This window comes from Schistocerca nitens, chromosome 2 (assembly GCF_023898315.1).
Source record: "Schistocerca nitens isolate TAMUIC-IGC-003100 chromosome 2, iqSchNite1.1, whole genome shotgun sequence".
Classification (NCBI taxonomy): Eukaryota; Metazoa; Arthropoda; class Insecta; order Orthoptera; family Acrididae; genus Schistocerca; species Schistocerca nitens.
Window position 1 is genome coordinate 372,277,842 of NC_064615.1, and position 13,663 is coordinate 372,291,504.

At 38.6% G+C, this 13,663-nt stretch overlaps 1 protein-coding gene across 1 annotated transcript in view; it reads right to left on the reverse strand.

The window, feature by feature from the left end:
• LOC126236197 (DNA-directed RNA polymerase II subunit RPB1) overlaps positions 1-13,663 on the reverse strand; it is a 47,230-nt gene that overhangs the window by 18,912 nt on the left and 14,655 nt on the right. The window contains exons 11-20 of the mRNA XM_049945306.1: positions 11,622-11,740; positions 10,043-10,211; positions 8,900-9,069; positions 8,652-8,780; positions 8,348-8,570; positions 7,977-8,187; positions 6,565-6,815; positions 3,203-3,408; positions 1,687-1,950; positions 530-692 (exon numbers count right to left, since the gene is read on the reverse strand). Of these exons, the coding sequence (XP_049801263.1) occupies positions 530-692; positions 1,687-1,950; positions 3,203-3,408; positions 6,565-6,815; positions 7,977-8,187; positions 8,348-8,570; positions 8,652-8,780; positions 8,900-9,069; positions 10,043-10,211; positions 11,622-11,740 (1,905 nt within the window). The remainder of the gene's footprint in view (positions 1-529; positions 693-1,686; positions 1,951-3,202; positions 3,409-6,564; positions 6,816-7,976; positions 8,188-8,347; positions 8,571-8,651; positions 8,781-8,899; positions 9,070-10,042; positions 10,212-11,621; positions 11,741-13,663) is intronic.

Sequence of the window (13,663 nt, forward strand, 5' to 3'; positions counted from 1 at the left end):
TACAAAAGTCCCTTTCCACTCTCTGGAAACTGGCAACCGCTTACAACTCACAATGCCCCATGGCTGCAGCCTTAATACATGAGGATACGGACATGTATGATGATTCGGCTGGAACCAAAGGACAAGATGGATTCGCGTCTGTCTACAATGAGATGATCTTGTTGATACAACAAATACAGATCCCATTGTTAAAATGGACAACAAATTCACCACACTTGACAGAAATGTGGAAGACCCAAGAACAAGTTATCAAAAAACTCTACAGTACTGGGTGTATCATTTCTTGATAAGCTGAGATTCACTTTCATCAAAGTCAAGCTAAAGACAGTTTCTTCCGTAATATGGTTAACAATTAGTTTTCCATTAATAATAATTGTAATGATTATTTTTCTTCAAATTATGTTTTTGACCATGTTGTCATTTTCACTGCTGAATAACTTTTTATGCCAAAGATTTCCGTGAAAATCTTATTTGTAAACAATTTTACTGGCTATTTAATGTGGAAGGAAAGTAACATCCATTAACTGACCTGTCATTCTCTTACGATCAAGCTCTATACGGAGTAGCCACGGTGATATCCTAGTAGGGTCAAAGTCTGGCATTTCATAGTAGATATTTACAAATTCTTGGTCTTCTGCAATGACTGTGTTTTGCGGATCAGGATCATAATAGATAGCAGTATTTGCAGTCACCTGTAAGAAAAAAAGGCATTTAATCAATTATTACCATCATTGCAGATAAACATGAAAATAATGATGCAAAAAAGTATTTTAACTTTTTTAATGTATGTTACATTTGTTCATACACTTCACCTGTAACTTATTTATTCCACAATAATCTTTCTCATTTATTCCATGAAAATCATCTAACTGGCTTGATGCACTATAGTCATAAACAATACTGAGGAATAGCTGACTAATACGACAATGGAGTACAAATGAGTAAAGTCAGCACTACCTATACAGTGGATACGTTAAGGCTGAACAAGTGCACAAAGATATTTAACATAGTTGTTCTGCTTATGAAGTTATATTATTAGTTTCCCAGAGTTATGGACCCCAGTTGAGCCACAGGGCTGGGACAAGAGTCATGTACGTTCTTTGAAGAAAAAGACATGTCTGATAGCTGGGCTACCAACTTATGATTTCTTGTACTGGCCTACCAAAATCTCATTACCTCCAATATTACGAAAGTGATGTTTTCACTGATTCCTTTGTTAGCTGACGAGCAATTACCAAACAAAGACGCAATCCTCCTACAAGACATCAACACTCACAAAGTAAATGCCTTTCATAAATAATATTTATGTATTTGAAACATACCAAAATTCACAAATTGTCTTGCCTGTGTGCCATCAAAAAGCACTGGCAGATTTCTATTAAGTCATAAAAGTTATAAAGTAGTATTACTTTTCACCACTTTCATAATTCATGCACCAGCCTAACTAAATTTAAATTGTATTATCGAACAATAAACTCCAGGTGTCTAACTGTGCCTGTCTAGAACTTTGTGTGTCTTCTTTACGGTAAGTAACACACTGTATTTTCCTACATTGTTAAATTGTATTATCTTATTGAAACATTCATTCTTCACCACCGACAGGCTGTTAAACTCCCCTTTCATATTCACAGACTTATTATATAATCACTATAACAAAATCTCAGGTTATGATGGATGGTTTCATACCTTCCTCAATGTAGTGTGTTCCAAACGACAAAGAACGTTCTTTGCTTTTTCTGCATCTCTTGCAGCTGCACCTGTTAAGAATACTGTCAATGATGGAGCCTTTGGTTTCTTACTGATGTTAATGATTTCCTTCAATCTTGGTACACCTAGGGTTACATTCTTGGAAGATACACCAGCAAAGTGAAATGTGTTCAGTGTCATTTGTGTGGCTGGTTCTCCAAGTGACTGGGCAGCCAAAGCTCCCACCATTTCACCAGGACTACACTGTGAACATATTACAATCAAATTATCTTATAAAGAGATTAAATACACATAACCCAGTACAAATTCACAAAACTATGGTTCATATTGAACAAGTATACTTTACAATTCTGTAACTTATATTTAGTTATTGTGCTGGCATTACACAAAAACAAATCCTTCAATTTAGATACGAATGGAGGAAGTAGTTCAATATTTCTGAGAAAACAGTAATATTTGAGTTGCATTTAATCACTTTTGGTAACTGTATATCCCCTTTAAAATAATAATAATAATAATAATAATAATAATAATAATAATAGACACATTGATTATGTCTGGCTTTGTAGCTTTCCAAGTACTATGGAAACCAAAGTGATATGCAAACAGAGTAATAGACATTATTTTAGCTCATAGTGGCAATTGACTGTTCTATGCAGCATTTTAGAAGACACAAGCTGGCATTGTCCCCATCATATACCCATTTTAATTCTACAACTACATGAATAGTGATGATGCCTCACATGAAGTATAGTAACAGTGAAGACAGTCAATTTGACCGTGAAGAGACTAAATCGAATACGTAAGTACAGGTAACTGGAATTGCATGTCAAAAAGTTAAGCTTAAATTTAAAAGACGATGAACGTGCTGATACTTCATGAAGACAAATTAACAACATCTTTGGGCCTGGAAAATTATGGATGCATTAACATTATAGCACACTTCCAGGTACAATCTCCTAAATAAATGAAATTGCATGCTTTGGTATTAGTGAAATTAACCGATACTTGATACAGTTAAGTAAAAAACTAAATACAATATTTAATTGCCGACATCCTCTGACAAGTAGCAAGATAAAACAGAGTTAAACAGTTGCATTAAGTTCAAACTATGTTCCAAATTATTTTTGGACCTGAATGGCAAAGCAGGTGGTTCATTTTTATTGACAAAAAAAAAAAGAGTACCATCTATGAACTTTTTCCTCGTTCTTTTTATACGGTACATGGTACATAATGAGACTAGCGCAACTTATCAGCCTTGAATAGTGTCTCAGGTAAAAGACTCACTCTCTTGTGTAAAATATCAGGACATTAGTTTGGAAAGGGAGTATCTGTTTAACTTTATCATCAGGAAGAATAGAACAAATGAACATAGGATACTTACAAAATTAAGTAAAATCATGTACACCAAAATATATTGTGATGGAATGAAACAAATATGCAAATTTCTGAACAATAGGAAATTGTAACGTTTGTACTGCTGTTTCATACATACCTGTGCCTGTTGAAATCTTGTCTCTATTTCACCAATTAGCCACTCAAATGCTTCAGTAGATAATCTGTATTCTTCTGAAACACTCTTTGTACAGAGTATAGACCTCACTAAGCACTGAAATAGTAAAGTAGCATTCTCATTTGCTTGTTTACTCAGATGATCCTCTCCTGCTACAATGACACACTTCTTCAAAAGGTCATTAACACCTGCAGAAAATCAACATGATTCATTTTATATGAAGAATTAATTTCCTTTACATAACGAAGTGAAAACTCAATAAGTAAACCAAATAATCTGTTTAGCAAACATTTGCAAAACAGGGAAAAAAAACAAGTAATTGATGATAATGGCAGAGTGATACGTATGAAGGAAAAAAGAACTTTCTGCTCCAATTTTTGATGTACCTAATTCCATATTTTTCTTAAATATGCAGCGTATGACTTAGTAATTTATAGGAAATCATTATATTAGAAAAGTAGGCCGGCAGCCATTGTGGGACCTGTATGAAAATAATTCTCTGAATATGGTAGCAGTCAAAGTAAAGAAAAATTGTTATGACGTAGCATTTGTTTGGTAATTTCAATAGCAAATTTCTCCAACAAAATGTGTCTCCACACTTCAAGATACTGTAATTTAAAGGAAAACACAGGATGACATAAGAAAGTACGTGAAAACAGAAAAGAAAACTAGGAGAAGCACAAAAGGAAGGTTTCCTCAATGTAATTTTAGCTGACTGGTACATGACCTGTTAAACATAAGGTTTTTTTCCCAGCAAAGAGGTTACCTGTGATCACTAATAATTTCAACTACTGATTGAGAGAAAAAAATCCAAAAAGCCAACAGAATTCACTAGAACTTGGAAAAAGCTTGAGTCATAACCAAGAAAAAAAATTATTTCTGCCAGGAAAATTTCTTTCTTACAAGCAAAAGTAATTTTATAATATATCTTTTTCATAAAAACAAAGTTTTCTACACACATGCATATGACAATGTCAGAATGGGTGTCAGATGTCTTACAATGGAAAGTGGTATCATTTTGGAATGTAATACTGGGGCCTGAAAATATAGCACCTATTTTTGGCAAAATCAGAATCAATTTTGGCTGAAAATGGGATTAGTTTTGGCATAAGAAGCCTCTGTGTGTGCAGGGAAACAAGCCTCATCTCTCTCTCGCAGGGTACCCAGTCCAAACTGTGTTCTGTGTTTGTTTAAGCAGAAATGACATGGTCATACAGATCGCTGATCCCTTCTGGTATGGCGAGGGTCCTAACTGAATTCTGATGGACCATGATTAGTACCTTCACTCTTTTCAAAATATAAAAACAAGCAACACATAACACAAATCATTTTCCAACACCTACTGCACAACTGCTTGCCGAGGTCTGCAGTGCCGAAAATAAGATAGCTGAGGCCCAAACTTTAGCAGTATTTGACACCACTGCAGTTTGAAACATCCATTACCTACAATAAATTTACAATATTTATATGCAGAAAATAAAGCTATTTCAAATTACCTCTGAAAAAAAAAAAAAAACAGTTGTTCATCTGGATGCAATTTGTTATGAAATAGCATTTATAAGATAATTTCAAGTTTTGAGGCAAAATTCACACCTATATTTGCATTCACTGCAAATGTGAATTTTTCTGGTCTTTTTACTGCCACATACATTCCACAAGAGTGTCAATCTCAAAATATCTGGATCATGATACTGTGTAACAATAGCAGCCATGTATTGTGAGTCAACAAACTTTTGACGTTGTGTAGTACTCAAAACTACACCGAAGAAACCACTATGATGTCTGCAGAGTTGCTATGGAGTTCGTACTCCAAAATACCACAGAGAAGTGTAGTGGAGAAATGCATGCCTACCATCAGGCTGTGGTGAGAAGGCTCAAGCCAAGAAATGGAGAAAATTATATTACACTGCAAATGGTTCAGAACGAAATAGATGATTCACACGAAAGGTGTGTCGTCTTCTGCAGAGATAAAACCAGATATAAATTTTTAACTAAACAACAGCCACACTGTCTCTTCAGGAAGACTCTCTTCATATCCAATAATGCTGCATAACTTTCCTGCACTCATTATTTAAGCACTGTTCTTTGACATAACAGTAAATGAAAATGCACCTGTAATTTTTTTAACACATTCTTCAATCAGGCGGATGACTGACAAGTTGTAGAGCATCCAATCACACATCTGCACAAAGTACGGCACAATTAACATAATGTGCATGAATAGGAAAAAGAAACCTGTAATGTTTGAATACTCCATTAGTAGCGTAACGCTTGACAGAGTCATGTCGATTAATCTTTGGGCGTAACATTGCAGAGCGACATGAAGTGGGACAAGCATGTAATGGCAGTTGTGGGGAAGGCAGATAGTCTGTCTTCGGTTCACTGGTAGAATTTTGGGAAGATGCGGTTCATCTGTAAAGGAGACCACTTATAAAACACTAATATGACCTATTCTTGACTACTGCTTGAGCGTTTGGGATCCCTATCAGGTCGGATTGAGGGAGGACATAGAAGCAATTCAGAGGCGGGCTGCTAGATTTGTTACTGGTAGGATTGATCATCACGCGAGTGTTACAGAAATGCTTCAGGAACTCGGGTGGGAGTCTCTAGAGGAAAGGAGGCGTTCTTTTCGTGAATCGCTACTGAGGAAATTTAGAGAACCAGCATTTGAGGCTGACTGCAGTACAATTTTACTGTCGCCAACTTACATTTCGCGGAAAGACCACAAAGATAAGAGAGATTGGGGCTCGTACAGAGGCATATAGGCAGTCATTTTTCCCTCGTTCTGTTTGGGAGTGGAACAGGGAGAGAAGATTGTAGTTGTGGTATGAGGTACCCTCCGCCACGCACCATATGGTGGATTGTGGAGTATGTATGTAGATGTCAATACTTTACCAAACATACTGACATAAAAATGTCTTGCTTGCAATGATATCAACAACGGAAGTTCTTTGTGATTGTTTGAGTTCGTTGTATAATGGTGATTCATGTTGCATAACATACATTGTAAAGAAGCTCATACCAGATTAGTTTTAAAATAACAACTTTTTTTTTTAGATTCTGAACTTGCAGAGGAAAATTGCTGTGATAAAATTACATTCAATAAAAATGAATAACGAGTTCCAAACGTCTCTGCAATCAATGTGACAACATTCTCACTCTTTTAATCTACGAATGAAACCATTAAAATAAAGTGTTACTCGTGAAAAATGAAAATAGAACAAAACATTCCATCTTTTACAAAAATGATCCCAACATAATCAAATACAATAAGTGTAGAAAGACCATTACTTCAATGCTTCATTTAAGGTTGACTTAAGTACATTCTTTGTTTTTGTTTTTACCTTCAATAACTCTGAGTGGACTTAGATCTGTAGGGGCACGTTCATTTATATGGAAAATTTTCTTCACATTCCATATCATACGCTGCAAGTTGCATGGCAACACAACTTTGCTTTCTCCACTTGGGAATATCTGCCTAAGAGCCTCACGATCTCTGCACAGCTGCTCCCATTCCTTCTCAAGTTCAGATATTACTTCACTGCTGCCCATTAATTCTCGCAGGACATCTTCATGGAATATACGACGCAGGTGCCTATAAAATTAATCAAATGAAAACACTGCAAAGACAGTATAGAGAATACATATTTCTATCAGATTTATTAGTAAAAAGAACAGCCTCGTCTTATCAACATTAATTGTACTTACTCCTATCCTACAGCATTTTTACACAGGCCAAAATGTTCTGTAAACTAAGTAATGTTATTAACTAAACAAATTATAAAATATCACATGCCAAGCAAATAAATCTTTTCCTTGGTGAAGAATGTAGTTAAAACTGCAAGGAGATAGAACGGTAATACTTACCTTCTACTATTCTACCTAATAGAAATGTTAGCTCCTTTCCCAGGGAAGATAGTGGGATGATTAGAAAAGGTGAGAAAGATTGAACAGGTCACTCATAATCTGAATACAATATTTTTTCTACTTTTGATATGCTGCAATAGTATGTGAACACAGGTCTTAAATAATGCCAGGGGGCAAAGATAGCCACTCACCTTACAGTTGAGGCATTAAGTTGCTGAAACAACCCCCCCCCCAAAAAAAAAAAAACTCTCTCTCTCTCTCTCTCTCTCTCTCTGTGTCTGTGTGTGTGTGTGTGTGTGTGTGTGTGTGTGTGTGTGTGTGTGTGTATGTGTGCGCGCGCGCGCGCGCGCACTCAATAATATGATGAGTGGTTATCTTTATTCCTTGCATTATTGGCATTCCACACAGGACTTTCCTGTGTCACAACAACATAGGCATCACTCTAAGTACTCATACATATGGTATTAATAGGTCAGGAAACAAACACTAACTGCCTTTGAAGAGAGTAGACTTTGTTGAAATATGTGTTTTCACTAAAGATCCACCATTAGGATTATCAAAGTAATAACTATTACTTCAAATCCATAATCTACAAGTTAGGACTCTGGTAAGTATGATTTCATTTAAATCTCATAATCCATCTATTATTGCTTTTGACTAAACCACTGATAAAAAATATAAAAAAAATTAAAAGTCCTAACTTGTTTATGACCAGCAAAGAGAATATTTAAAATATAACATGACTCTAATAATCCAAGAGCATTGCACTTTTTAATTCTGAATGCAAATCAAAACTATTATCACAAAATTCTTGTTTTTAAGGCATTCTGACATACTCCACATAAAAAAGTCATATTGAGCAGCAGACAAGGAAGCAGAGCTATCTTACCGTTCATTTGTTGGGTCAAACTTGAACTTCTTTTCGAATGTTTTATTTGAGAGTTTGATGGTTGGGAGATTCTGAAATTCCACAGTCTCGCCACACAACCCATCTTCCCCATAACGCAACTGAATGAGCTGACCCACAGAATTACGTACTGTTCCATCATAATGCACCATTACACTTTCCATAGCCTTTATCAGACGACGCTGGATGTATCCTAATAAAACAACAAAAATCATTAACACACGAAGATTGGTTTGTGACTGCAATATTTAATCATTTATGTGCTTTCATAAACTTATTTAAAAAATAACAGCAAGTGAAACATTGTCGATTTTCAGGCAAGAAACAGACTTTTTGACAAACTGCAAAATTACCTGTTTCAGCAGTTTTCACAGCTGTATCAATAAGACCTTCTCGACCACCCATAGCATGAAAGAAAAATTCTGAGGGTGTGAGACCGGCCAGATATGAGTTTTCAACAAAACCTCTGGATTCAGGACCATAGTCATCTTTAATAAAATGTGGTAATGTTCGTTTACGAAAACCAAATGGTATTCGCTTTCCTTCAACGTTTTGTTGTCCCACACAAGCAATGACCTGCACATTACAAAGAACAATTACTTCATTTCAGAATGTACTGTTTTCATTCATCATCTGAAAGCATGCAATTAGTGTTACCTGAGAGATGTTGATGTTTGACCCTTTGGAACCTGAAACCACCATAGCTTTTAAGTTATTGTACTCTGTCAGAGACTTCTTGGCAGAACCACCAGTTTTGTCTCGAGCATCATTCAGTATTCTGTTCACCTATAAATCAGAGAAAATGTAAGTTAAAAAAAGATAGTCAATATTTACATATTTTGATGGTTCAATCCTGCATTTCAAAGTGTGAATACATTTTGTAAACCATTGTACAACAAAAGTACCTGATTCTCGAAAGTCTGTCGCAGAGTATTACCAGGAGTTGGTTCAAGCTCCATGTTGTGAGCCTTATGAATAACTTCTATTACATCTTCCTTAGCTTTTTTGATCGCTTTCTGGATTTCTGTGTAAGTCTGAGGATCAGCAATGGTGTCTCCAATACCAATTGAGTGACCTATCAAGTAAAAAATCAGTGTTTTAAAAGTATGACACAAACAAAATAGTCTAAGACATGCTTTTGACAAGGTGGAAAACTTATACGATAAAGGTAAGACTACAGCACAACTAGAATGCAATCAAAATAAGTTCCTGGTCTTGAGTGTTCCACATAAAATATTCATCCTCCATATACAGTAAGTACCTCTTAGCATCTCGATTTGAAATTAGTTTCCTCTATACTTCTGCACTTTCTTTCCTTCTCATTCACTAGAGCCTCTAGGGTGCAAGACGACAAAGCACAAGATTTACTGAGTATTTTTAGTATGTCTAGTTTTCAATTTCTCTTGGGAAAACAGATGAGTAACGCTCTTTCATATTTGAGAAAATCCTATTAGTTGTGGAAAATTGTTTCCAGAAGGTGTTTGATTGGTTTTAGTCCACCTTGTATATCAGTATGTAATATCTGGCACTTCTAAATCATCCTTCAGATGGTAAAATTCAATACAGGGTGGCTGTCAGATAGCCTCAATGAGAAATGAGTAGTACTTTTCCTCTGTGTAACTTACATAATGAAATAGTAAATTATGGAAAAAAAACTTATATTTTTATGTATTACATGCATCAAACACAATTTTAACTGCCAAAATAACTGTACAATTGGAGTGACATAACTATTAATATTTGATATAAATATTTCAAAATAATCACTGCTCTTAGATGATACTAAAAACTTCTTTTGCAACGCGTAAAAAGAAAAGTATTTGTCACACTTTAATGTTACATTTGCGAGTGATGCATTTTAGAGTTTAAATCTCCATCAACAAGTGAACTGGTTCCACTTTTTCATGTGGGATCTATATCAAACAGTAGCACTTATAGCTCAACTATAATGCTTGCATTCAAAATCTATCATCTTCACACTAATATATCACCTTGAGCTATAAGTGTTATTTAAGATAAAGTCTGTTAAACATTCACTAAATAGTTACCTTCCAATAGCAGCCAGTTGTTCACAACAGTCTGAATATTTCCATAAAATTGACCACACACTTCATGACCCAATTCAAGGAAACAAATATGCAGTAGAGAACCAGCTGAGGTTCCCAGTGTTTTCTTACACAGAATGCCCATCACAAGTTCACCATGCTCCACCATTACCTAGGAGGAAAAATCAATGATGTTAAATGAAATTCATGTTTAATTCAGCTGGGTTATCTTCATGTGTGTCCACTGAAGTTAACATTCTCAATTTAGAGGCCATATGTTGCCTTATCGAGCAATACTACCAGCAAATTTTGTACCAGGAGTGAAAAGGGGAGGGAGGGGGAGAGGGAGAGAGGGGGGGAGAGGGAGAGAGAGTGGGGGGATGGGGAGAGAGGGGGGAGGGAGGGAGAGGGATAGAGGGAGAGGGATAGAGGGAGAGAGGGATAGAGGGAGAGGGATAGAGGGATAGAGGGAGAGGGATAGAGGGAGAGGGGGGAGGGAGAGGGATAGAGGGGGGAGGGAGAGGGATAGAGGGTGAGGGAGACGGGAGGGAGAGGGGGAGGGAGAGGGAGAGGGGGAGGGAGAGGGAGAGGGGGAGGGAGAGAGGGAGGGAGAGGGAGGGACAGGGGGAGGGGGAGGGGGAGGGGGAGGGAGAGGGGGAGGGGGAGGGAGAGGGGGAGGGGGAGGGAGAGGGGGATGGGAGGGGAGGGAGAGGGGGAGGGAGAGGGGGAGGGAGAGGGGGAGGGAGAGGGAGGGAGAGGGGGGAGGGAGAGGGAGAGGGGGGAGTGGGAGGGAGAGGGGGAGGGGGAGGGAGAGGGGGAGGGGGAGGGGGAGGGGGGAGGGGGAGGGAGAGGGGGAGGGGGAGGGGGGAGAGGGAGGGAGAGAGGGGGAGGGGGGAGGGGGAGGGAGAGAGGGGGAGGGGAGAGAGGGAGGGAGAGAGGGGGAGGGGGAGAGAGGGAGGGAGAGAGGGGGAGGGGGAGAGAGGGAGGGAGAGAGGGGGAGGGGGAGAGAGGGAGGGAGATGGGGGAGAGGGGGAGGGAGAGGGGGAGGGAGAGGGGGAGGGAAAGGGGGGAGGGAGAGGGAGAGGGGGGAGGGAGAGGGAGAGGGGGAGGGAGAGGGAGAGGGGGGAGGGAGAGGGAGAGGGGGGAGGGAGAGGGGGGAGGGAGAGGGAGAGGGGGAGGGAGAGGGGGAGGGGGGAGAGGGGGAGAGGGAGAGGAGGGGAGAGGGGGAGAGGAGAGAGGGGGAGAGGGGGAGAGGGGGAGAGGGGGAGAGGGGGAGAGGGGGAGAGGGGGGAGGGGGAGAGGGGGGAGGGGGAGAGGGGGGAGGGGGAGAGGGGGGAGGGGGAGAGGGGGGAGGGGGAGAGGGGGGAGGGGGAGAGGGGGGAGGGGGAGAGGGGGAGAGGGGGAGGGGGAGAGGGGGGAGGGGGAGAGGGGGGAGGGGGAGAGGGGGGAGGGGGAGAGGGGGGAGGGGGAGAGGGGGGAGGGGAGAGGGGGGAGGGGGAGAGGGGGGAGGGGGAGAGGGGGAGAGGGGGAGGGGGGAGGGGAGGGAATCATTTCTGCCCTTATGCAAATACTTCTATCTTACCTTTGTGTCACCTGGAGATATCCATTTGTAGGGCCCATCATCTTCTTCATCAGGATGTGTGGAATGAGTACGAATCATGTTCACATTACCAGGAATTATGAGAGAAAACAACTGCTTGCCTGCAAAACCGGGAAGTAAATACATTAATTCAACATTTTAAAGCTTAATTTCACTGTCACAGATATATGTAATACCACCATGAGTGAAGATGTGTGGCCATATATTATGGTAAAAATGTAAATTTCATATGGTGTAAACATAGCGTTGACTTTTTATTTCACAGTAAACTAAGAACTCTTCATTAGATGACACAAAATAGTGTAGATAAGGGTACAGAAATTCCCATATTAACAAACTGAATCATTATGGAAACTGTACAGCAATTTAAAAGCTGTTAGTTCAACAAAGAACTAGGTCTAGTTTCCTTCAAATTTCCCCTATGACAAGAGTAGTAATGATAAATTTTCACGTGATAGAGTTTCCAAAATAATGCAGCACCTCACACACAGCAAGTATCACATTTAACTCCTCATAAAATTACAAAAAATACATTGAACGATACTATTTCTCCAAGATGCATCATGTGAAAGATTAACTGAACTAGAAACGTGATTGACTGTAGAAAAAAATTTCATGTAAATCAAAAATCATTGTAGTATTTTGTTGTTTACCAATGCGCTAAGTTCTGTGTCTATGATAGTTTTGTGTAATAACACTCACTAAATGAAGAAAATTTACTATTCAACAGACCAGACAGTTTTTCATGATATTAAGGCAGATACATTTTCAGTTTTGCCATGACATTGCTGCATCTTTCAATTTACATCCCTTATAAACATGCCCTGTTCACAGGGTATATATATATGTCAAAAGCAAAAAGCCACAAGTTAACATCGATTGCACTGTTGTGTGTTAATATTTTGTAAAATGAAAAGTATCACGTAAAATGAAAAGTATCATTAAAAATTCAAGGACTTAAAGACTAGGTGTTTTAAAAACAATGCCTCACACTTAGAATGCCAACAGAAATGCCTAAATGATAGCAAAACTTTTTAGAAGGTTACTCAGAAGACATAACAACATTACTGTAGCAGACGAGCAAAGATTTCTTATACTACTGACAGATAGACTCCACAACAGAAGGTAACTAAATTTCTCAGTATCTTGCAGTAAGTACTGGGAGATGAAGAAGCTTGCACAGGATAGAGTAGCATGGAGAGCTGCATCAAACCAGTCTCAGGACTGAAGACCACCACCACAACAACAACAACAACAACAACAACAACAACATCTTGTGTTTATCCTGCAAACTGCATGACAGATGATACTCTAGACCAATTCATAATGCATCCTATGAGAACAAGTTAAGGTGGTTATATAGAGATTAATTTTATTACCAGAGAGAAAGGAAGTAATGAAAAGGAAACATATTACAGACTAAGGATAAGTTTATTGTTACCTATAATGCTGGGACTCAACCTACTGCACTGAGAATGATTTGAAAATGCTCACTTTCGTACAGCATTGGTTACTGCAGGAGACAGTGCTCTTCCTGAAGAAGAATAGAAGGTTACCACAGATGTCTCAATAACTATGACATTTCAGGAATGTTGACTGTCAGGACAGTCCACATTTCATACTTCAGCTGAAACAGTTTATGGTAGTGGTGGCAGAGATGATGATGATGATGATTATGATGATGCACCTGCAATAAGTTTTGTTGTGGCTGTGGAAGAGCTTGATTCTGTTCGTCACTATTCTTCCTCAGTTCAATTAAATTTTCCCAATGTCAAGCAGTCGTTGCGGCAAATTCTGTCAGTACATTATGTTGGAAGGAATGAGCAAACAACTTTTACCGATTTTTTTAAAACAATGAATAATATTTAACTTTACATGTAATCACATTCGTCCCATGACATTAGTTGAATAAAACAACTTTCAAATAAAAATTAGGTTTTCTCTCTGGACACTTTCTTTGAAGCAAGACACCTGTTGGTGATTTTATACACAGACTGAAAATGTGAAGTAGTTTCATTCCTATT